This window comes from Pleuronectes platessa, chromosome 6 (genome assembly GCF_947347685.1).
Source record: "Pleuronectes platessa chromosome 6, fPlePla1.1, whole genome shotgun sequence".
Taxonomy (NCBI): domain Eukaryota; kingdom Metazoa; phylum Chordata; class Actinopteri; order Pleuronectiformes; family Pleuronectidae; genus Pleuronectes; species Pleuronectes platessa.
This window is the reverse complement of record NC_070631.1, coordinates 11,527,400-11,551,456: the sequence shown is the minus strand read 5'-3', so window position 1 is coordinate 11,551,456 and position 24,057 is coordinate 11,527,400. Positions and strand designations below refer to the sequence as shown.

General features: G+C 41.7%; 5 protein-coding genes across 5 annotated transcripts in view; 3 read left to right on the top strand and 2 right to left on the bottom strand.

Annotated features, from left to right (window-relative positions):
- The window catches only part of LOC128442319 (leucine-rich repeat-containing G-protein coupled receptor 6), a 36,373-nt gene extending 30,580 nt beyond the window's left edge, over positions 1-5,793 (top strand). The window contains exons 11-18 of the mRNA XM_053424725.1: positions 27-98; positions 417-482; positions 589-660; positions 980-1,051; positions 1,567-1,692; positions 2,564-2,718; positions 3,328-3,408; positions 3,494-5,793. Of these exons, the coding sequence (XP_053280700.1) occupies positions 27-98; positions 417-482; positions 589-660; positions 980-1,051; positions 1,567-1,692; positions 2,564-2,718; positions 3,328-3,408; positions 3,494-4,749 (1,900 nt within the window). The 3' untranslated portion in view covers positions 4,750-5,793. The remainder of the gene's footprint in view (positions 1-26; positions 99-416; positions 483-588; positions 661-979; positions 1,052-1,566; positions 1,693-2,563; positions 2,719-3,327; positions 3,409-3,493) is intronic.
- Positions 5,457-9,482, bottom strand: ube2t (ubiquitin-conjugating enzyme E2T (putative)). The gene is made up of 7 exons (XM_053424759.1): positions 9,328-9,482; positions 8,497-8,606; positions 7,809-7,878; positions 7,615-7,720; positions 7,386-7,484; positions 6,904-6,987; positions 5,457-6,178 (listed from the first exon to the last, which is right to left on the bottom strand). The coding sequence occupies exons 2-7, from the start codon at positions 8,603-8,605 to the stop codon at positions 6,062-6,064; spliced, it is 585 nt and encodes a 194-aa protein (XP_053280734.1). The 5' UTR covers position 8,606; positions 9,328-9,482; the 3' UTR covers positions 5,457-6,061.
- A 121-nt stretch (positions 9,483-9,603) lies between these two features.
- On the bottom strand, positions 9,604-12,442 carry zgc:194242 (uncharacterized protein LOC100005854 homolog). Its single transcript, XM_053424758.1, has 4 exons — positions 12,108-12,442; positions 10,964-11,220; positions 10,528-10,708; positions 9,604-10,416 (listed from the first exon to the last, which is right to left on the bottom strand). The coding sequence occupies exons 2-4, from the start codon at positions 11,216-11,218 to the stop codon at positions 10,220-10,222; spliced, it is 633 nt and encodes a 210-aa protein (XP_053280733.1). The 5' UTR covers positions 11,219-11,220; positions 12,108-12,442; the 3' UTR covers positions 9,604-10,219.
- Positions 12,413-17,740, top strand: etv7 (ETS variant transcription factor 7). Its single transcript, XM_053424739.1, has 9 exons — positions 12,413-12,723; positions 12,980-13,106; positions 13,251-13,415; positions 13,504-13,686; positions 15,159-15,287; positions 15,429-15,554; positions 16,126-16,268; positions 16,365-16,465; positions 16,564-17,740. The coding sequence occupies exons 1-9, from the start codon at positions 12,691-12,693 to the stop codon at positions 16,751-16,753; spliced, it is 1,197 nt and encodes a 398-aa protein (XP_053280714.1). The 5' UTR covers positions 12,413-12,690; the 3' UTR covers positions 16,754-17,740.
- Positions 17,741-18,619: 879 nt separating this feature from the next.
- On the top strand, positions 18,620-22,131 carry pnpla1 (patatin-like phospholipase domain containing 1). The gene is made up of 8 exons (XM_053424076.1): positions 18,620-19,016; positions 19,099-19,331; positions 19,405-19,470; positions 19,560-19,772; positions 19,915-19,975; positions 20,089-20,284; positions 21,010-21,132; positions 21,293-22,131. The coding sequence occupies exons 1-8, from the start codon at positions 18,635-18,637 to the stop codon at positions 21,468-21,470; spliced, it is 1,452 nt and encodes a 483-aa protein (XP_053280051.1). The 5' UTR covers positions 18,620-18,634; the 3' UTR covers positions 21,471-22,131.
- The last annotated feature ends 1,926 nt before the right edge of the window (positions 22,132-24,057 follow it).

The following is a 24,057-nucleotide window of genomic DNA, read 5'->3' as shown; positions in this document are numbered from 1 at the left end:
TCACAGGATTCTCTCTTCCTCTATAGGACGCTGACCCGGGCTGGTCTCTCAGCTCTCCCTCTGGATCTATGTGAGCAGCTGCCTCGCCTCAGAGTGCTGTGAGTACATACGCACACAATCAGGAGGGGGGGGGGGGAGTGTGGGAGAGGGTGAGAGGTGCAAAACTGATACACAAAACCCCACTGTGGAGAGCCGTGCCCCCAAGCAATCACTCGTACAGTCACTTCACTATGAAATCCAACCACCACCCCCCACAAAATCATTGTCCTGCTACATGTATATCGCCTTGCTCGCGGGGCCGAGTGTTCACACAAATAATCCTGTCACCCCCATAATTTCCCACGCTATAAATCCACAGCTGGTCACTGTGTTTATGTGTGTGTGTGTGTGTGTGTGTGATTTGTGTGTTGTTGTAGGGAGCTGTCTTACAACCAGATAGAGGATCTGCCCAGTTTTTACCACTGCTCCGCCCTGCAAGAGATGTGAGCAATTCAACTCCAATACATACACAAAAGCATCACTATCAATGTTTGTGCGTGTCCCCCCTAGTTCATATGTGTATTCATGTTTGCCTGTACATTTCAACAGAGGGCTACAGCACAACCTGATCAGGAGGATAGAGTCGAGCACCTTCCAGCAGCTCACCTCTCTCAGATCACTGTAAGTCAACTTTTCAACCTGCCATGAATCATTTTCTTTAAAATGCCTTGTGTATACCAGTGGCTCCCAACACGGGGCTCAAAAGATGTCTGCTTATTCATATGAAATACTGCAATTACCTCTTTAAAGTCATTATTGTATGATCAGGGGTCTCAAGTAGAGATTGATTGCTTTTAAGGGGCTCATATGACAGGTTGGGGATCACTGGTCAAGATATAACTATGTGTACTTATGACCCCTTACTGTCATCTGGTGGTAATACAAGAGTTTAGGTGAAATTTCACTTCCTTTCAGTTCACTTTATTATTTTCTTTGTCAGTGATCTGAGCTGGAACATGATCGAGTGGATTCACCCGGACGCCTTCGCCTCTCTTCACTCTTTGATCAAACTGTGAGTAAACACAGACACATGGCAGTCACTTCTGGTCTCCCAGCGGTGTCACTTTCAAATTTATTGTATCTTTAATCAAAGTTAGGCACTATGTCAGAGCCTCGATCTTACATAAACACTCCATATTGTGTGTACCACCAAAAAATGAAAACAGTTGTCTTTGGCTGAGTCTACAGAGAACACTCATGAATTTATTGGTTTGGATAAGTGCTCTGCGTGGCCAGGAGACGCATTCCCAGGTCATGCCAAAAAAAACTGCTTTACTATGTGAGGAATGATTGAAGAATGTCTTGCTAAACAAACACATACACTACATCTGACAGGACGTGTTATCTGAAGGGAAACTGACGGAGCCTTGTCCGACCTTTTAAAAACATCTAAGGCACCGATGCTTTTTTATTACCCAGGATGATCCTTTGCTATATCTGAATTGAAAACAGGATCGTAAACACTAGCCATCGGCCCGATCTGACACTTCTGTTTCTCTCTCTAATTTCTTTCTATATTTATCTCAGGGACTTGACAGAGAACCGTCTAAGTTCAGTCCCCGTTGCAGGATTGGCGGGGCTCACCCATCTCAAGCTGAGGGGCAACACAGATTTATACGACGCTTTCAGCCCTGATCACTTTCCCCGTATGAGGTAACACAAACACACTCAATCACGCATGCCTTATTATTTCTTACTGGGTGTATTCCTCGACATGAACTTGAAACGTTCTCCAGAAAATGATCAAAGTTAATTAACCTACGCAGGTGTGTATCCTGTGGCTGTAAGGAAAATGCTGCCCGTCCCATCACCTCAATTATGTTTCCACGCACACGTTTCTATTAATATCTTAGAAATTCAAAAATTAACTAATTACGTTTCCCTGCAAGCCATTCCTGATGTGAACTTTAACAATCGGGAAGCGTGCATGGGTCGCAAGTTAATTCTTGTTCCCCTGATCCCTGAAGGCCTAGAGAGGTGCAGTAAAGTGAAACTGGTGATTGAGTTTCAAAGAAGATGGCAGGTGATCAAGTGGCAATGTCAGCATTACTGTAGAACATGGTCCAAAACAGAACTCCTGGCAGAGAGCTACTTGAAAAGAAACTGCACATGCACAGCAACTGTTTGTGTACAAGCATCCACACCAAAGACAGTCGAGCCAGACCTCAGAAAAATTGATGTTTTTCCAACAGATGATGGGTAATTTAGTTTGATTTGCGATACGTACTTAAAAAAAGAGGTCCACATTTTCTGAGTCCGTCTTAAAACAATATTCCCAGGCACATGAGTATATTTCTTGCTGTATTGATAACTTCTGTTGGAAAGATATCTATTTCCAATGTGTTTCCATGTGCAGTTTATCTGAGGCTGATATGAGGCTTCAGCCCAAGAGGGTTGTTTACAATGTAGAAAGTTCCCTCATTTTACACAGGACAGGGACTGTGGATTTTGGTTTCATACATCTGTTGTGACGCTGTTTTTTTCCTGGCCTGTTGTAAATACTGTGTTCACCTGTTTGTTACAGGGTGATAGAGATGCCTTACGCCTACCAGTGCTGTGTATATGGCTCCTGTGACACCTACAAGCCAGCCAGTCAGTGGGACACAGAGCAGAGCAGCACCGATGAGGACCTACACAAGAGGACTGTGGCCATGTACCCAATCCACGCTGACACACACTGTAAGAAAGCACATCCTTCCAACATCTGTGTGGACGCATATAGAGAATAAAACACGCATGGAGCACACCGAGGGGTAAACTCATAGATGGAAATCTGAGCCCCATATGTCTGGGCGCGCAGGCGATTATTGACACAAGCCGTCTTGAAACATGTCAGAGTCCTGCAGAAACCACAGCTACCTGGCAGCCGACACGCTCTTACACTCGAGCGTGGACCCTTCCAATGCGTTCCTGTGGCAGCCGTAAAATATAAACACTAATAAACCAAAATTAGTTTGAAATTAAAACCATTAAAACCTACACCATTAAAAAGCTCAAGATAAACAATTTCTGGGTGAACCAAAAAGTAACATTAACAAAAGATGATTGAACCATAGCATGCCATTGATTCAAATGTATTCACCTTTAATTGTTAGAAAAACAGTCGCGATAATCAAATTTCATGCTAGTGCTTATTATCCTCTAGATGTTTTTCTTTCTGTCAGTACAAACGAATGGGAGAACGTCCCCCCTATTACAACAACCACCGACAGCCAGCGCCACACACACTCTAACATGCATATACTGTGTGTGTGTGTAGACTTTCACCCTTACGATACTTGCTTCCAGATGACCCTGACCTGGAGGAGTTCCAACTGGAAATAGAAGAATCCAAACTACAGACCAGCGTCCAATGCACACCCACGCCAGGTAACTACAAACGACACCTTCAGTGACCAATTAGCTTGCAGACGGTTTTGTCAAAAGCACTATTCAGTGATTTGTTTGTTTGCAGGCCCTTTCCGTCCCTGTGACTCCCTGCTGGGCAGCTGGCTGGTCCGTGTGGGCTTGTGGTCCATCTCCCTGGTGTCTCTGCTGGGGAACTCCATCCTGCTCCTGTCCCTCTTTGGCTCACCTGGCTACCTTTCGCCGCTCCGCTTCACTGTAGCCTGCATGGGCGCCTCCAATCTACTGACAGGCGTGTGCACGTGCACCCTGACCCTCGTGGATGCTCTTACCCTGGGAGAGTTTGGTCACCATGGTGCCCGCTGGGAGGGGGGTCCGGGGTGTCAGGCGACAGGATGGGTCTGGGTGTTTGCCTCTGAGGCGAGCGTGTTGCTGCTGACTCTCGCGGCTGTGCAGTGCGGCGTGAGTGTGACATGCGCCCGGGCCTATGGGAAGTCACCATCTCTCGGAAGTGTACGCACGTGTGCACTGTTCTGCCTCACTCTCTCCCTCACCCTGGCCTCTCTCCCACTCGTAGGAGTTGGGGAATATGGGTCCTCACCTTTCTGCCTTCCCTCACCTCTACCACCCCCGTCCTCTCGGCTGCCCTCCTCCCTGGGCTTCCCCTTGGCGCTCATTATGATGAACACCCTGTGCCTGCTTATAGTCACAGGTTCATACATCCGCCTTTATTGGGAGTTACTTAGGGGAGAGTGTGAGGGCTTGTGGGACTGCGCCATGATCAAACATGTTGCCTGGCTGATATTCACCAATGGCCTCCTCTATGTACCGGTAGCTTTCCTCTCCCTCTGCTCCCTCTTGGGTCTCCTCTCTCTTGGGGAGGAGGTGCTGAAATCGACCCTCCTGCTCCTCCAGCCCCTGCCTGCCTGCCTCAACCCCCTCCTCTTCCTACTCTTCACACGGGACCACACGCAAATCTTCTTCTGGTCTCGCCCCAAAGCACGGCCGCAGCTTCGCCGGGACCACACCCTGGACTCGCTGGTTTCTGTGGAGACAGAGAAGAGCTCCTGCTCCGACTCGTCGACACAGACGTCACTCTCCGATGCTGATGCTCTGTACAGTGAGGGGTCCTCTCTCCAGCCCAGACTAGATCCAATACGATTTTCCCACTGCTCCTCTACTTCCTCTGTGCCCCTCATCCCTTGCACGATTCCCACTCCTGCTGCCAGAGATAGAGACAGAGCGACAGAACGGGGAGGCCTGAGCGAGGATGGATGTCTGAGGAGTTTGGACCAAGATGGGATTCATAACACTCGCCCTCTGTATTACTCCACCATGACCCCCTCTCTCAGCTCTCATCCATGAGACTCCAAGCTAGCGGTTTGAATAGCTGGGACACTATGGACACTCAAGGACCATAATCGAACAGCAGCAGCAATATCAGCTCTGGGTTATTAATCCTCAAGCACCTATGAGTGAGTTCACAGAGAGACAATAGTACTTTATAGACGTCTATGAGAACACAACAAAGTGCCTCTGAAATAAGAGAGTGCAACTTAAAGTTCCCTTCAGAATAAAGACTATTAAAATGAAACACCACAATACAGGGTGACTGTCAAAATAAAGCACTATTTCAGACACTACTCGGTGGACTGTGTCAGTCATGTACTCGCACGACAGAGAAATAGAAGCTGTTAACCACATGGAAAATCTCACCGCCAGACAAATCAATGATTTAGCGGCTGGATGGGGATTTAGGTAGATCCAGTAGAATCTTATGTGTAAATGTTTATAATGAAATGTGATCACGAGACATGCGAATTAGAGGTTACAGAATGTTCGGTTATATTTTTAAGTGGAGTTGTCTTATTTGTCTTTGTTCAAATATAAGTTCTTTACTATTGCTAAAGTCTGTTTCAAAATAAAAGGGATTCATCATCGATGCGCCGGGACATTTTACCAGAGTAAGCTAACAGGTTTTTGCTCACCGAAATGTTACTGTCGGATATATATTTCTCATCAGCTGTGTAGTATTGGTTATAAAAATGCACCAAGAGACGGATCACTCAGAGTTTTACATGGTTTACAGGATTTTATCTCAGATATGCAACTCTGCCCAACAGGAGGCAGGCAGTCATACAGACTGAATGGGATGTAGCTATCTTTCTACAGACAATAGAGCAGGCTAGCAATATGTACATACAATGTAACTACCTCTGAACTAGCATGCTATTGACTCAATACAGCCTTATGATGTTTGTCTTTCTTTTTATACGATAAACAGCAAATATATGATTTTATATGTTAAGAAATAAATGCTTAGTTCGTAAAGAAAGGTCTTGCTATTTAGGATGTACATACTTTGTATACAATTGGTCAGCATATGTTTGAATAAAATTATTATCTTCATACTGTATATACACTTCTTACTGAACCACTCTGCTTATGCATGAAGCACTATCACAATAGGAGACATGGTCTGGTGTCTAACATATTTAAGAAAATCCATCAATTCAATTAGTTTGATATAAACTTTAATAACACACACCAACATAAAAAATAAACACATTTCTGAATTAAGAAGTAGGTATCAGCACTTAATAAAACATTTTAAATAGTTATTCACAAGTAGTACAGGAGTAATATGCATGTTGGCTCTGGACCTGTGAGGTCGAAACTACACACAGGTTTTCTTTGCGGACTCCGCTCCCTCCTGTTGTGCACCGAGCGGATGTCTTTTGCGGGATGAAGCGTTCTGATCGGGAGTATTTTCTTTGTTTCTCTCCTGAACTTCCTGAAAAAAAAAAGAAGGAACCAAAATATTTAAAAAAAACACAGCTTTGCACACACACACAGCAAAACTGAAAAGTATAAAAAAAAATGTATACTGAATATATACATATCAAGCTGCATCAATTTGTTGCAGATGAATTTAAGTCAGTAGACAGAACGATCTTAAGAGAGCACAGCACCACCTTCTGGGTAAAATAAGCTATGCACACAACACATACAATAACAGAAAATTGCTTTGAAATAAGGATAATTATTCCTGAAACCCACAAAAAAATTAAGCCGACCTAAAAGTTCAGTACAAATTAAACTAGAATGATTCTTAGTGGAGGACATACATCTTCCATGGCCCAACAGTCCCCTTTTGAAATACATTTAACTTCACTAGATCCAGATTTTTACTTGGATCTACACCGGATGGTACACACTTATAACTATCAGTCCCCTAAACATATTAGATCCTTTTTCAAGAGGATCCATGAATTAATCGTTTAGAAATCAATGAACATTTTGACAAAGGCCCAATCTCACAATGTTAAAAAAAGTGAAAAGAATTCCTGGATCTCATCAAAATGTAATGGTTTCTTCAAATTTGATGGTAATCTGTCAAGTAGTTTTTGTATAATCCTGCTTAAAAACAAACAAGCAAACCTCCTTGGCAGAGTTAAGTGAAAAGCTTCAAGAGGAAAAGTGCTGAACAACTGCATCACCATCACACCAGTGACTTACCGTGTTTTTCTGAACGGCATGTTGCTTTGTCCACTTCCTGGCCGTCTCCATGAACAGCTGTTTGTTGTATTTGAACTCTGATGACTGCATTCACAAAATGTCAGTGTCTCTTTAGAGGTTACACATTTTTTCTATGTATTATTGAAATGCATTCTACTGCAATTTTGAAATTGCAAGAGGATTGTATATTGTATTTCCTTTCTAAAAGGTGTTGTAGACTAATTAGTTAGTCTATCATTAAGAAAACCACTGGCTGGAATACTATAAGAGAGAGTTCATTTATTTCAGTTTTAAGCACAGTGTTGTTTAGTTCTTGTTGTAGAGATTGTAATGTCCCAAAAATATTTTTGAGAAAGCTCTTATGTCACATTGATATCACACTATTCAGCAAAGCAAATAAACCTCACAGTGTGATCATGTAACAGAGTCATTCCCCTCTAAAAGACAGCATACATGTTGATACAAGATTAAATGTAACTCACTATATCGGCCATGAGCGGGTCGTCTGGATTGGGCTCAGCCATGAGCAGCTGAATGGAGGAGAGGACTGTGGAGATGTTTAAGGACGGCCTCCAGGCACCCTGGATGAAAACAAAAGGCAAAATTGAATATATACATATGAAGGTGTACAAGGCCATTCTTCTTACAGCTTATAAACAAACAAATAATGTGAAAATTATAGGGTAATTAGTGCTAATAATCTTTAACGACCTTTGGTGGGAGTTTGAGAGCATCGTGGCAGATACGTCCGGAATTGTCAATATTTGGATGGTAGATGGGGGTCAGGAATCGTATTTTGGGAGGCTCAAACGGGTACCTAAGAGAGGAAAACAACAAGTTAATAATGCAACTGGTTTCAGAACAGGGAAGTGCTTCATCAATGTTTAACCTCTGTGAAAATGTACCTCTCCGGGACCTTGATCTCCAAAGTGAAGAGTCCACCTTCATAAGGAGTTTCTGTTCCACCAACTATCTCTGCAAATGAGAGGCAGATAAAACAGATATTAACCATGATGTGGTATGATCTGGAGAAGAAATACATTCAGAAAATAGTTATTAAATTAGTATAATAGCACAGAAGTGCTAAAGAGGTTTTCTTCATATAGCTCTTTTATTTGATGTGTTTCTGATCTTTTTACATGGTCACTGCTCCTAAAGAGCAATTATGATGAGATAATTCAAACAAAAAAAGGGACATTTGGGGAATATTTAGAAAAATAAGTTTTTTTAACTTTTCAGACACTAGACAACTATCAGTATAAGGAAACACAATCAGCAACCTTTGAAATGACTGATTAACATATATGTAAAACAGTTGCAAGTCAGACTGAATATCATGAGACTGATGAACTAGCCTGCATAAGTTTTTGCTAGGTGTACCGAATAAACTGGTTAATGAGTGTATGATACAGTAGACAGTGTCTTTCACCGATACAGGTAAAGGTCACTGAGTGTCTTCTATATATCAGGTATCACATTATTTATCATCAGAGGGGATTCAATTTCAAACTATTGTGTAATTGGCCTGAAAAATTTACGGACATGAAAAGGATCTCAAGTCATTTTACATCCAGAGACAGAGAGTATACATACGTGCCCGGAGGTCGTCCATCCGCTCCTCCGTCTGCCAGCAGGTTATTCCAGGAGGTGGCTCATTGCTCAGCATCTGAAGTTCACGCTTCAAACGGGACGTCTTCTGCATTCTGCAAAATTGAGAATGAAGTTAATTATTAACTTTTAATCATCACAAAGAGATGAAAAAAGGTGGGATTCTGACCCTTTTTTTTTACTTTATAACTCACAATAGAGATTATAACAACAAAATAAATATAAACCAAAAAATGTAAAGGTATATTTTAATGCTAGGGTCATAAACAAAAGTACAATATACAGCATTTATACATTTTTGCCAATTGCTTTTTGGTTTTGTAGAATGTCAAATTGAACTGAAATGTGAATGCAACCAGGCACAGTTTCCTACCAGTCAATTTACATTTTCGAATATGGAATGTATCCAATATAATTACAACAATAATCATAACAACAATGTAAATATCTGTGTCTGTGTCCAATCTTCAAAGAAACCAAACAAGACGAGACATTTGTCAATAAATAAATCACAGGCTTCAAAACAAATAAACAACACAATCATTACAGAAGTTACAGTTTATACAAAAGTCTCATTTGAATGCTACGGACATTGACAGGCTTTAACTAGACACATTATTCTGATAAGTGAATTTTGTGGCCGGCTCTTCAAGCTAACTTGTTTCAAAATGACCGGAGTTAGCCGACCTGGTTGAATATTAACTAGCTGCCTCCTGTCGCCATTAACCTCCCTGACAGAGCGTCTTCATAAGTCTAACGACCGCACCGGACTTTTAATGACACGTGTGTATTCGACATTAAATCACACTCGCTTACTTTTACACCTTCCTCAGTTTGTTGAGCACTTCCACGGCTTCTGTTCTCACGTTTCAAACGAGCGGACCTATGTTTTCAGATTTCCCTCTCACTCTGCTCTCATACGTCACAGCTGCTCTGGTTCCATTTCCTGTTCCGCTTCTTCATCTTCTTCTTCTTCTGTTATACGGCGGCGCAATGTCGCCATCTACCTCTGAGTACATGTGTAACAACCAGGTCAAATTACAGCAACTGTGCTTAAACTGAATCAATATCAATGATCAAGCTTCCACTTCATTCATCAGATGACATTTTATTATCATTCACAGTTATCACCTGGGAAAACCAGTCTAATGCTTCTCGTCCATGTTGTCCTGTCCGTCCCGGGAGAAGGATTCCTCCTCAGATGTCTCTCTCTTTGAGGTTTCTACGTTTTTTGTGTGGACATTTTTCTTCACTCTGTTAAACCTAATGAGATAAATTGTGATTTGTGGAAATGGACAATATAAATAAAATTGGATTGATTGATTGTAATTCCTAGTCATGTTTTTTAACCAGTTTTTTCCACATTCTGTATGATCACCTTCAGACTCAGTTCACCTGTGTATTTTATCTTACAAAACCAAACATGAATAATTATTAGTCTTTGCTTTACACATATAAAGAAATGTCACATCAGTTGAATTATTGACTTTGCATATATTTGCTACATTGGAATTTACATTGATATCAGCTAGTTTAGTTATGTTTCAACCACACCATGCAGTTTCCATACAAAACAATATAAAGTGTATTTCTGTGTGTAATTAACAAAGGAGATACAGTTCTGATTATGCATCTGTTTCATTATGATAAATCAGATTAGGAAAAATGCAAACCAAAAAGAGGGGTGTAATCTCTATCTCTAGACATCTCACTTCATGGCCGTAGCGAAGATGGCCTGAAAAGTGATGTTTTTGTATGGTTTGTCTTCCATCCTGACATCAGTGAAGCCAGAGTCTCTCAGAGCCGCCATGTAAGTGTCCGGGTGCCAGTTCTCATCAGGAATCATCTGCTTTCCTACCACCTTAGACACAGCGGACAGCTTCAGCGTGGTCACCATCAGGCCCCCTGGGTGGATTCAAGAGAGAGAAACATCATTTCATATATTCACAGAGGCATCACTTAAAGGCAGTGATTGGTCAGATCGGTCCGTCCCACCGTTACAATGTCATATCCTACCTGCTTTCATTACCCGGTGTATCTCAGTGGCTCCCTTCCTGAGGTCAGGCCAAAAGTAATAGCAGTTACAGTGAAATACTTTATCCACTGTGCTGTCTGCGAGAGGCATTGCTTCTACACTGCAGTGGTGCAGTGTCACTTTCCCACTTGCCAACAGTTCCTTCACTCGCTCACTTGCCATCTGTAAGTGAAGATAGAGCAAAAGAAAAAACTCTAATATGGTCACTTGATGTAAAATATTGTTATCATAACCAGGGCTGAAATTAAGATTTCTTTCCCGGAGGAAACCTTGTACAGTCTGCAACTTATTCAAAATTCTACAGCTAGAATCTGGAGCAAAACATACACACAAACAACATAATGCACTCATGCCACAAAAACATATAGACATTGAATTTCAATACTTTATTCCCCTATGTGAGAATGTATGCCTCACCTTGTGCATGTACTCGGAGTAATCCACCCCAATAAGACGGCCTGCTGGCTCTGTGAGCAGTTCAGCTGCAGACTGCAGACCCAGACCTGGGCCATGGCCCACTTCCAGCACCGTGTCCGCAGGTTGGATCCCACACAGCTGCACGGCGTTCTCCTCAAGGAACTGGTTTTTCACTTTAAAGAACTTACTGACCAGCCACCCTGCCACCGATCGGGTTGGCCGACGCAGCTGTTGTCCCACTTTTTCAGGCCACATCACTTGAGAAACACAGCAGAAAATGCAACAGGGCGTTTTTGCAATTGGTTGTACAACTAAACTTAACAACTTCAGAGATTTATATCAAACAAACTGCAAATCACAAACAATGTTTTTAGCATTAGAGCTCGACCAATATGGACTTTCGGGGACTGATTCCGATGTTGATACCAATATCGGCAGACCTTTTCTTATTCCAAAAATTCAAGAGCCCTTATGACAAAGAAATAACTGAGGCTCAGTAGTTTAAAGTTTAAACATAAACCTTACGATGAAAAAAAAAATTTGGGGTGAGGACTGTACAACAAACGAAAAATCCAAATATACAGCACATTTTCTAATCGCAGGATTTCCAATCCACAGTTTGACCAGATTTTCTAGGACTTAAACTTCTAATAAAACAAGTGCAGAAGGTCAAGGGATGTGGCTTTAGGATATAAGATTATACATGTTTGATAAAGTTGGTAAGTTCAACTATAATCAGCTTTAGACTTTGCTCAATTCAACACCTTAAACTTCCTTTGCTGTGTTAAATCTGCTGAATAGACCGCTGTATACCAGCATCAGTCTTACCATTACAGCCAAACAGCTATGATCATGTCCATGATATGTATATTTGTAAGACTTTACCTCAACATAGGTGCATGCGATGAGTATTGTATCTTATGATGACCCCCGTGTTACAAACACCTGTATATATTGACCACTTACGGCCGATTTGCATAATTTCTATACGAAACAATGTATCTGACATGATTTCGCAAGATAGTGAACGAGTCACAGGACACGTGTGCAGCATTTGAGCACATTATCTGGCGAACAGCTGTGTAGGGGATCCGATATTTGGTTACAAGCGCAAACATAAGTTTGTCACGCACGAGCCTCTCACCTTGGTCCTTGCGTGTTTTCACTTCACGCGCTGCTGACTCGGGTGTGTTTGTGTTGCTGGAACTCAAAGGAGAAGTACGGAAAGCCTGAAGTGCCTAAAAGCCTCAAAGACTATTTCTCTCCTATCAGCTCGCATGCTTTTAAACACTTCAGTAAACTTTCCCTCCCTGTAAATTCCAACCACTCACTTTCCTGCAGTTTACCATTAATACAATCTTGTATACATCTTTTTATTTATTAACTGTACATCACCGGGGCTTGGCCTGGTGGTTTATATACAGAATGAACTTCACTTTCCCACCATAATAAACGTCTGTTTGGAGATGAGCGGTCCTCTCTCGCTTCCTCCAAACCACCCGTCTGGCGCACGCCCATTTGCAGGGATCTGGTTCTCTTTCGTTTTCATTTCCCGGAAGGGACGAATGTGAAAATAGGAGTTTTATTTCTTCGAGAGTTATTTTCATTCGTTGTCTGCACTGGAGTTCTGAGAGGATTGACCAGGAGTTAGAGTTCGTGTTTGGAAGAGTTTTGTGTCTGACTACAAGGAAATAATCCTCTTTCTTTCAAAGGTTTTTTTTTTTCAAATGGAGAACGTTTCCCTGTCACCTTTGGACAAGGTGAGTGAAGTTATCAGGAACAATCTGTTTAATAATGTGCTGTGTTTCAAATTAAAATATGAATAACAACCACAACAACAACAATAACAATAATAATAATGGCAGTACTAGTATTATTATTATTGCTATAATTTTAGATTGTTTTTAATATTGTTTAAAATATTTCTAAATCCTGCTGCTCTGCTATTCTACTGCTCTTAATGACTGAATGTGTGTGTACTGAAGACTGAAGGGCATGTGTGTTCATGTTTTGCAGCAAGAAAACAAAGCCAACACTCTGTCATCCACAATGAATGGAGAGCAAGCCAACAAGTCTCCCAGTGTGCTTCACTCCCCCGCGCACCATCCTCAGGGGGACCTGTGGCATCTACCTGGACGTCTACGTGAGTCACACTCTCCTCTCTGTGTTTGACTTCTGCTCCTGGAGGAGACAGCTCAGGAAAAAAAAACGACTGCAGCACATCTACCAGCACAAGCTCAACCAGACACAGTGTGGTTTGTTTGAATTTATTGCATTTGCTCTGCAGGAATAAACCCGTCTCTGTGGGATAAAGAGGATGTCGCCCACTGGCTCCACTGGGCTCAGAGGGAGTACTCCCTGCGACGGTCAGAGAAGGGACGATTCGAGATGAACGGTCGAGCCCTGTGCCTGCTCACCAAGGAGGACTTCAGACGCCGCTGCCCCAGCTCAGGTATGAGTGTGCAAAAACAAGATCATGCTGACTCCCCTCTCTGATTTTGCTCCTGTGTTTTCACGTGCACTTGTGTGGTTCTCTGCAGGTGATGTTCTGTATGAGATCCTACAGTGTGTGAAACAACAGAGGAGGGTCACTGTCTGCGATCCGCAAAACACGCCTCCCTCCCTGCCCCCGGAAAACTTACACAGCCAGGGCCCAGTCCGCTGCCAGGTCCCGGCAGTCAGAGTCCAAGGGCCTCAACCTCCAAGAGTCAATGACACCCAAGGTCAGAAGGTCAAGGAGAATATTACCGAACATACTCTAAATCAATGAGAATCTGAATCTGACATGTATATTGACACATAGACTGAAAATGTCAACTTTATTTGTACCACAGCTTTCAAACACACAGCTACTTCAGTGAACTTCTAAAAACACAATGAAAAGGAAGATAAAATGAGATTAAACTTAGCCTAAACTAGAAGGGTACCAAGAGAGAAAATCTCTCCGAGGCCCAACAGACTCTTTAATAAACTACATTTAAAGGATTAAAATCAGGATCTAGTGTCTAGTAAATATATCATTCCTCTTAACTTCAAGTTCCATGAGATATCAATGAAAATGTTGAAAATTCAGTATCTCGCAATGTTAAAGAAAGTGAAAACAAAATCCTGGATCTGCCTCCTGGTTCCTGTGAGAACTCATAATAATCCGCTGAAGGCATGAATGTGTAACTCTCCGTTTATGACTCACAGACAAACACATATACACAGATATCCATCTGAACAAATGTAGCGTAATAGAATGTAATGAAATAGCAATCAAATACAACAAACTATGAACTGTAAATGTCTGATTTTGTTTTGTTCTGCATGTACAGACTGTGCATAGTGTGAGGCAGTGTACTGCGCACACACATAAATAACACATTCATTGGCTTGTCAAATCAAACTTGTTTTTCTTGGTTGGAATGTTGTTGTTAATACTTCCTGATTAACAACACGATGTACAAAAACATCATGCTGCTCTTTCCTGCTTTGGTTTTACTTCACTTGTCAGGACACCCACTGAATTCTTATCCCCACTTTTGCAGGGAGTTTTTTTTAATGGTAATTTGAATGGCCCCTGAAGTGGCCCTGTGCATGGATGTTGGAAATATATCTGGTCCCTCTTTGTTAATTGTGACCCCTTAAGGCCCCTGATTTAGAAAGATCCTAGATCCTCCACTGGACCAGTGCATTGCTGGGCAGTTTACGGGATCGCAGTCCGTCATAGTTTTAATGTTATGTAGAGGAACAAAGACTGCAGCATTTTCCTTATAAAGCTGCAATAAATGGAGTTAAATAAGTACTGGTAACTCAAATTTGTGCATAATGTGTACTGGAGTATATGTACTTTGTTACTCTCCACTGGTGAGAATATCTCACTCTTTAATCAAGTAAAACAAACACACACTTTCCTTGTTTGTCCCTCAAACACACACATTCCCTACCATCGCAAGGTACTTTCCTTAGAGGAAGTACAGTGTGTGGGTGTGTCACGTGTACCTGTAAAACCAGTGATTATTAACTCCACAGTTCAGAACAATCACTTCAATCTACGCACGTTATCTTAGTAATAAAATGGCCTGTTCATGTCAACCATTCACTAACCTACACCACACACGTCGGTGTGAAAAGTCCAAGTAGCTGTAAAAATCACTTTTGCTTTCAGTTGAGCTCTTTTTTTCACAGTTCCTCATGTTTCTCTCTCACACAGCTTCCCCTGCTTTCACCAGCGCAGCGTCGGCAGCGGTGGTGACCGCTGTGAGCCAATCAGAGACCGCGTCACCTCTCAGAGATCGTCAGTCGATCTTTCACAATCACCCTGCTCCGCTCACACATATAAGTGGGTATATCAAACTGTTATAGCACAGTTAGAATGATTTACTATAATGTCTGATCTCCTGTCTCTCTCTTTTTGTTTTCCTATGTACTCCCTCCCACCCCCCCCCCCCCCCCCCCCCCTTTCTCTTACATGGATCCACAGCTGTCCCCACATCTCCCCACAGCAAAGCTCAGTGTCCTCCTCCGAAAAAGAGCATCAGCCAGGAGCCTCTCAACCTGTCCAGCCGAGAGAGGAGCCCACTGCAAAAAGTCAACGGCCGCATCCCAGGTACTGCTACGTTCATTTATTAATAGTTCTACTACAGTGTTCTCTTGGAAAATATACAAAACTGAAGTATTTTGTTCTAGAGAGACCACTAGGGGGTAGAAAAACTCATACAAGTCAGACATAGCTTTTGGTCGTGAGACATCATTAAGCTTCAGAGCAACAAGTGTGAAACAAGGCTTTCTTGGCAAATAGAGACAAGGTCTCATATTAACTCTTTTGTCACCTTGTTCATCTGTTTTCATTTTGTTTGTGAGGCAGAGCTAGAGCTGGGTAATAAAACAATATCAATCCTTTTTGAAATAACGTTTTTATCAAGTGAAATGTAAAAAATAGTTAAATATTTAGCGCTATAATGTTTATGCAATGTACAAGCACAGTGAGGAGGCTTAACACATAATTGAGCTTCTTCAGATTGTTCATTATCCGCTCGTGAAGAAGAGGTTGAAACCACAACTATCACTCAGGAGCAAAAATCTGTTCAATAATTATTGAAATCCTTTTATTGCCCAGCCCTAATCCACTGCATATAAGATACCTAATAATTTTGTTTTCATTATTTATTCACCGTCAGAGTGCAGGCTGCTATGGGACTATGTGTATCAGCTCCTGTGTGACGAGCGTTACCAACCATACATTCGATGGGAAGACAGGGATAGCCTGGTGTTCAGGGTGGTCGACCCAAACGGACTGGCCTGTCTCTGGGGAAACCACAAGGTGAGCACTTCGGTCTGTGTGGTTCGTCTGATAGGGGATATCTTTATAAGAGGTGTTCTGTAGCCCGTTTTATAACGTGTGATCTGTATCTTACAGAACCGAGACAACATGACCTACGAGAAAATGTCCCGAGCTCTGCGGCACTACTACAAGCTCAACATCATCAAAAAGGAGCGAGGTCAAAAACTCCTCTTCAGGTCTCTGTCCTTGTCTCTTTCTCATTCACTGTCAGTATCTACCCCCACTGAAAGCTTTGACAATAACTAGTTATTGCTTCCTGTCTGCCTCCCCTCAGGTTCCTGAAACTCCCACACGACATCAGGAAACAGCAGGCCGACCCCGCTGAGTCCCCAGAACCCAGTCCACCTCTGTACGGGAACTTTCCAGACTGCAGTCCCACGCACGAGATCTCCGAAGACCATTTTGAGATTTCCCCTGATAGTAGGTCTCCAACGCCTCCTCTAACTGGTTCCCCTGTAAGATAGAGAAAACTGTGGTGTATTTATCTTCTGGTTTCCGCTTAACCCAGGTGCTAAAGTTTTAACAAAATGCATTGTTAGTTGTATTGTCAGAAATTGTTGCACTGTGAGATTGCTTTTTATTTTTCAGTTTTTTTGTCTGTGATCAGAACAAACACTAAGGGATAAGGAAAACTGTGAGAGAAGTCAAACCAATAGTCCCCAGGATTAAAATTTCTCAGGCGCACTTAAAATAACAGCATTACAGTTAATACACCGATTTGCATGCACCAAATCCTGCAAGTCTTGTAGGTAAGTGGTTTAAATGGATGGTGGTGGTGTTCTACATTGCATTTCTCAGATTGGACGAAGAAGAAGAGATTATTCATGTTCACAGAAAAAAAGTGGTTTAGTTCAAAAGCCAGGTTTACCATGAAAACAATTATTTTTCTATAGTTTGTGATGAATAAATTTGAAGATGAGGTATTTGTTTGTGCTGTGTGTTGTATTTCATTCAAATGGAGTGTGGATGATAGAACATTCTGTCTAACTATTTTATGTAGCATTTTTCTAATTAATAATAGCATGTAAAATATGTCATTCATTTGATGTTGTGATGCACTTTAATGGTGCAGAAAGGTCTTGGATTGGATCTTAGAGCACAGTGAAGCACACAGACAATCGAGACAGATCAAAACAATGTGGTCAATTTCATTTTGCCTAGCTGTATCACTTAAAGAGCAAACACAGCCTTGTGTAATATAGGAAACCTGTGAGCTAAACACACTCAGTCACAGTAGCCTACTACTCCCCAAGACAAAGATGGCCTCTCTACCTGCAGGGGGTGCTGTGGTAGCATAGGAAACAGCAGCTGAGATGATGAGAGTACTTCATCCCCAAGATAATTATTTGATTGTATGAAACCAATGACTACTTTCATGTTTGTATCCTTGATAAAGTAATTGACAAATAAATGTAAAAAACTGTAATAAACGTATTAATAACTGTTGTAAATTACTTTGAATTCTCATCACTCAATAATTATTGACTTAAATGCTTTAGTTTTCCTTTTGAAAAATATTTAATCCTAGATAATGTTTCTCTGCAAGTCTGTACCAAATGTACTGAAGTGAGCGTTTTGTTGAGTCTGTTTTTGTTGTTGATTTGAACTTTTGTTCATTCGTTCAGGATTTCCAAACATCTTGAGAGCTTTGTTTATAGTGGCTTCACATGGAAGTCAGTGTGAGATAAGCAAAAAACCAAAATCATGTGAGCTTTTAGGGCTAGAAAGAGAAAAAGTAATTGACAGTACTGCATGTCGGACCACTGAGTGCCTGAATTGGACCAAAACAGGTGACAGTACCCTATAGTTCAGCAGTTCACAAAATGATCACCGCATGTTTCTTGTATATATTCAAATGAATATTTTGGTAATGTATACCACTTCAAATGTATTTTGTATGCCTGTCATAACCCCTCCCGAAAATTCGATATCTGTTGGCCTGAACCTAATACAATTGTCCAAGATTACAAAGTGATTTGTCCCAGATTATCAAATTCCGGCAGAATTTCCTTTTTGGCACAAAGAAAATTAAAAGCTGTGCCATGTCTCCTCTGAGTGTGATATCTCTATTCTTTCCTCTGGTGTGGCATCCTGAGGATAAGAGGAAGGTTGATCTAATGTGTAAAACACATAATCCACATGTTTCTATATTTATTTGGGTAAGATCGAAGGGAAGAAAGTCGGTCGAGCCAACGAATCCTGGCACAACACGGTGTGTACTCGTGTGTACGTGTGTACCAAGACTCCCCAGGAGGTGGCGGTATGCAATTAGAAGTAACGGTACTCATGAGGAGAAAGATCAGAAGGACCAGTGTGTACCAGCACAGTACTAGTACCACGTGGGTATGACCAATATGGTATGTCTAATTGAGTGGTGCTTATTAACACTCAGCCATTTCCCACTGAATAACTCATCTCAGCCGGCTGGAACTGGCTCCTCTTTAAAGCAGAAGTTGTGCCACAGCACAAATGCTTTTCACCAGCTACAATTGAAACGGATTATTGAAAAGCTTCAGAAAATGGCTTCAGGAGTTGTCAATTGCCATAACGGTGACGTTCCTCAGTCCATCTCCTTCTCCGGGTCTGGATTCATGGCCACCTACCAGTTAGGTGTGGCCCAGTGTTTCCATAACTATGTTCCCTGGATCCTGCGGACAGCTCCGTATGTTCTTGGTGCGTCGGCTGGATCTCTGGTGGCAGCTGCTGTGGTCTGTGAGATGAGCCCAAGTAAGTGACTTGATCATTTCTTCAAAACTGTCTCATGATGATGACCATTGCTCTACCGCTCACAGCTCTCTGTGTTTTACAGTCACCATTCGGGATGAGATGATCCACTTTGCCAAACAGATGAAGGCTTTCCCACTCGGGCCATTCAACCCCTCAGTCAACGTGTTCCACTGGTTGGAGAGCATTTTAAACAAGTACCTTCCCCCCGATGCACACCACTTGGCCAGCGGTCGTCTCGCTGTGGCTATGACCCGTCTGAGTGATGGCAAGCACATAGTGACGACTGAGTTTCAGTCCAAGGAGGATGTCGTACAGGTGAGTTTACCCTACAGGTCCCTGAGTATAAACGAACGCATGGACATATGTAATCCTTGCACGTTGTCTTCAGGCCCTGCTTTGCAGCTGCTATGTGCCTGGGTACTGTGGAATTTCGCCTCCATCCTTCAAAGGAGAAGTGAGTCCATTTAATGCTTTTCCTGCAGACTCACTAGCAGCCCAGTTTTTCTCGGTTGACATCGTACTCTATGTGATCATGTCTTGCAGTATTATGTAGATGGAGGTTTCAGTGGCATGCAGCCTGTACCGCCTGTGTCCTGCAGCCACACGTTGACAGTGTCACCGTTCTCCGGAGAGACCGACATCTGCCCCTCGGACACGCCGTGCATTTGGGACATGGTGGTGAGCGGAGCCACGCTGAAGGGCAACATGGCCAACAGCTTCAGGGTCCTCAACGCTCTTTACCCCATTGCTTTAGAGGTCAGTCCAACGGTGTCTATCACTGGATGTACCACTCTCAGTGGACGGTGCTGATTTATCATTGTGGATCAAGGCCACTTATGCAACAATAACACTGAAGAAAAAGACATTTAACTATATTTGTATGTCTCTGTCTCTGCAGACGCTGGATCAAGCATACTACAGCGGCTACAAAGACACCATTGATTTTCTTCAACGCAATGGTTGGTTAAGATATTGTGAAATATTGCAGACCCAAGACACAAACGTTTCGTTAAATGCACTCAACTTTAACCTAATTTCGGTCAATGACATCTTTTTTTCTCCGCGTGTGCAGATCTTGCGCCATATTTAACGATGAAAAAATTATCCCGGGGGCCATTCAGCTGCAACCAAAGTAAGGTGTGGATGCATCTGGCCACCACCACAGAGGAAGAGGAGGAGATGAAGGTGGAGCAGGATAAAGCCACACTGACGTCTTTTACAGACAACAGACATATACAGACGGGCCCTGCCAAAGTCCACAGTAAGAGGTAATAAATACACTGAAATATACTGTACACAAAACAGACAGGACTCACGGCTGAGGACGCCAAGGTGGTCTGCTCTGCAACTTTTTTATTGGAAGGCAAGGGGGCGAAAAAATATTCACTTGTCATCTTTCGTTCAACGGAACAGTATTTTGGGAATCTGGAAAACGACTCTCATACATGTTTGGTGAATTCAGAGCTAGAGTTATAGCAGCTAAGCTTTGCGTCAAGATATATGTAATATACATATTTATAATTGAATTTACTACATTTTTTTATGTCAAGTGGTTGAACAAAATGCATTTATGTAAATCAAAATATATATTGTAAGTTCAATGCACATTCTTTTTAATGTAATAGTGCTTATCTTCATTTGATTATATGTGAAGGGTTCAATAACACATTAAAAGCAGGTAAATAAACCAGGTTGTTGAAGTCTGTTGAATCTGGTCAATGCTCTGGTTTGTACCTTGTGCAGAAAAACACTTTTAGCTATTAGCCTGTTTTTTTTAAAACCTTTCCATTTGTTTGTTGATTTTTATGTTTTTTTAGTTTGTAAGCAAGATGACGTGGAAGGATGTGATATGTGTCAGGGACGAACAAATTAAATTGTGGCTGTGGATCCGGATCAGGTTTTCACTTTGTTGAACATTATCACCATTTTCCCATGTAATAATTCATGGCTTTTGACTAAGTGTATTTGTTCTGTCTTTTCTCTCTTCTCCTAGATTGCAGACGCTGCACAGCTTCACTCCAGGGTTGTTTTTCTGGGCCTGGCATTGCTTGAGACATTTTTTCTTCTTCTTTTTCAACACAGTTGTGTGTAGCCTCAAGAAGAACACCAAGGACAGGTAAAACAATTGAAGTACTCTCCTGGAAACCCTGTTCACTTGTTTTTCGATGTATACCTGTTTACTTATTTTGCCACCAATTTTAATACATTTCGGCTGTTTCTTAACCTGACTCGACTGGACTCAGGTCAACTGGACTTGATTTGTTTCTTTGTTTTAGGATTATGCCCGTCATCTTGTTGTTGCGGTGGCTGAAAATCCAGGCCGTGTTGGAGGATGTACAACAGACTCGCTCATCGACCTGCAATAACTCTTCTGTCCAATCAGATAATATCAAGCGTGGGTGTTCACCCAGGCAGCTCATCACTCCGTCACGGCATTACAAGAAAACAAAATAAAAATCAAAACTTTATTCTTTGTACCAGCGATCACATGGACTTCTACATTGAAAAATAATCCAAGGCTGAGTTTGAAAAATGTCTTTGTTTCATCTAAGATGGTGAAAATTCTTCTGATGTTTTATACTTTTTTGTTGTATCAGTGGGGAGCCACCTTCACTAAGGCCTGGCTGCACTTGTATTCTTTTATTTTACACTCAACACTGTACTGCATATGTGGTAATATTATAACAGCACATGAAGCTAACACTTCCAATTAACAAGCAACACAAGACTCAGTACCAGTGAACCAGTGTTTAGTCTGAAAGTGACTGAGTTTACCTTCTTAGGTCACTGTTGTGATGATTGGCCTAAAAAAAGTTTTATTTGTTATGTTTGCTATAGTGAAACATACAAAAAAAAAATGTTTTGAGTCAAGTTACAAGTTTCGCCCGAGGGCCTGTATTTACTGTTTCTAATTAAATGTGCACTTAAGAGATGGCAGCCAGTCCTGTGACGTACTATTTGAACACTGCACCCTTTCACTCCGTGTCCCCTTGAGTGGTGAGCATTCGCTTTCCACTCTCACAGATCCACTGTTAAGCTCTGGGCATGAGCTTATTTCCTAAATGGCTGCAGGAAATTCTATGAATCCTGAGAAATGAAATTGACGTAATTTGTAACCGTGTGCTGTGACTCACAAATCCTTGACTTCACTTGGCTCCTGTAATTAAGATAAAAATCATTTTTGGAATCCTGTTTGTGGCTTCATATTAATAAATCACGCTTGCATAACTTGTAAAATGTCTTTATCTTTTTATTTGCAACATTTTACACCACAATACACAAATTAAAAGGACGAATTAAAACACAATAAACAACAAAATAAACAGGCTGTCAGGTCACAAGAAATACAAAAGAAGATCATTGATGTCCAGTCAGTATTGTCCAAAAAGTCCAGAAGTTGGTTGAGGGCCAGAAACACAGTCCATGAGGTCCAAACCAGGTGAAGAGGAGGAAGGCCCAAAATGAGCCCCGGTGGATCAGGCACAATGCAATAGCATTCAGTGGTAAACAGTTAACAGACTGACACCCCTCTTTGACAATATGCTCAATGAAGGGTTCCCAGATCTTTAGAAACTGAAAGTGGGATCCTGACAGAGTGCAGCGAATATTTTCGAGGTGCAACTTGAAACCACGTCATTACGCCGTTTATTTATTTATGATGTCTGCCTCTGATCTGTCATTTGGAATCAGTCAGGTATCGCATCTCTATCAGGACGCAGATGTTTAGTTACATCAACTCTTTTAGGTCAACAAATAAACAGGTTTACTCTTATTTATTTTTACCATTTAGAAATGCAGTATTTTCAAGATGGGATATATTTATTCCTCCGACTTGAGGTTAGGGTCAAAGGAAAATATCAAACATGAGTACGGCCTGGCCTGTTTGTGAAATTAAATTCTCGGCCTAATCATTTCCTTACAGTCATTAATTTAAAGCATATTTATCTTGTTCACCATTTGCGATAGATGAACTGATTTCAGAGTGGAAACAGTAAAATATGCCAATAACTATTTGGTCGGAGGTTTGAATCAGTGGTGTAGTGGTTTTCAATAGAAAACAAGAAATGTCCCTGAACAGGTTGAGACCCAACTTCAACCCAGCTAATATTTTTGTGAACAGGCCACTAGGACACAACAGTAAATTTTGTCTTCTGCTCTTTGTCGCTTCTGTCCTAGTGTTTATCAAGTTTGGATTCTCATGTATGTGTTTACTTTCTACAGAGGTGGTTCTGGGCTCCCCCCCCTTTCATTCAGGGCCTTTGTGTATGTTCGCCTTGTGCCTGTGAGCACTTTCTGTGGGTCCTCTGATTTCCTCCCACTGTGTCAAGGCTTTAAATGGCCTGGAGGTGTGGATGTGGGCATGAATAGTGGTTTGTCTCTATATATCAGCGCTGTGATAGACTGGCCTCCCGTCAGGAGTGTAACCTGCCTCTCAGCAAATATGAGCTCTGATTGGCTGCAGCCAAACCCTATAGGACCCTCATAATGTTACATAATATCCCCACAAGATGGAGCTTTGAGCAGCCTTGAGCGCAGTGCAGCTGAGAGTTAAACATTCGACATGACATCAAAAAGTCTCCCTCTGCAGAACACACTTCAGACAAACAGCTCTGATCAAAATATGATCTCATTGATTTGTATTCAACTTTGTGCATGATCCAACGTTCCACAGTCTAAGATAAGATAAGATAAAATAAGATTAAGATAATACTTTATTAGTCCCGCAATGGGGAATTTAGCAATATAACAGCAGCCAGAGTCAAAAAGAAACATCAGTAAGTAATGATAACGAATATGCAATATCCAAGTGTAATGATAACAATACTTACATGTAAAGAAATATATATATAGAAAATATAAATGGAATAAAAACTAATAAATACAGTGTAAAAACAAGAAATGAATGTGCAGTCTAAGAATATGTACTGTGACTTGATATAATAATGATATACTGGGAGCAGAGCTGGTTGTACAGTCTCTCCCTGCTGTCTCCACTAAATGCAGTATTTCGGTCAGATTGATGAAACATGCAAAATACTGA

Excerpts from the sequence above, each read along its gene's own strand:
- ube2t (XM_053424759.1), bottom strand. The coding sequence starts at position 8,605 with ATGCAGAAGACGTCCCGTTTGAAGCGTGAACTTCAGATGCTGAGCAAT. Across the intron at positions 7,879-8,496 it reads GATGGACGACCTCCGGGCAC|AGATAGTTGGTGGAACAGAA; the intron begins GTATGTATACTC and ends TCTCATTTGCAG. Across the intron at positions 6,179-6,903 it reads ATGCCGTTCAGAAAAACACG|GAAGTTCAGGAGAGAAACAA; the intron begins GTAAGTCACTGG and ends TTTTTTTTTCAG.
- zgc:194242 (XM_053424758.1), bottom strand. The coding sequence starts at position 11,218 with ATGTGGCCTGAAAAAGTGGGACAACAGCTGCGTCGGCCAACCCGATCG. Across the intron at positions 10,709-10,963 it reads ACTCCGAGTACATGCACAAG|ATGGCAAGTGAGCGAGTGAA; the intron begins GTGAGGCATACA and ends CTTCACTTACAG. Across the intron at positions 10,417-10,527 it reads ACACCGGGTAATGAAAGCAG|GGGGCCTGATGGTGACCACG; the intron begins GTAGGATATGAC and ends GAATCCACCCAG.
- etv7 (XM_053424739.1), top strand. The coding sequence starts at position 12,691 with ATGGAGAACGTTTCCCTGTCACCTTTGGACAAG. Across the intron at positions 13,416-13,503 it reads ACGCCGCTGCCCCAGCTCAG|GTGATGTTCTGTATGAGATC; the intron begins GTATGAGTGTGC and ends GGTTCTCTGCAG. Across the intron at positions 15,288-15,428 it reads TGCTCCGCTCACACATATAA|CTGTCCCCACATCTCCCCAC; the intron begins GTGGGTATATCA and ends ATGGATCCACAG.
- pnpla1 (XM_053424076.1), top strand. The coding sequence starts at position 18,635 with ATGACCAATATGGTATGTCTAATTGAGTGGTGCTTATTAACACTCAGC. Across the intron at positions 19,017-19,098 it reads GGTCTGTGAGATGAGCCCAA|TCACCATTCGGGATGAGATG; the intron begins GTAAGTGACTTG and ends TGTGTTTTACAG. Across the intron at positions 19,773-19,914 it reads TTTACCCCATTGCTTTAGAG|ACGCTGGATCAAGCATACTA; the intron begins GTCAGTCCAACG and ends CTGTCTCTGCAG.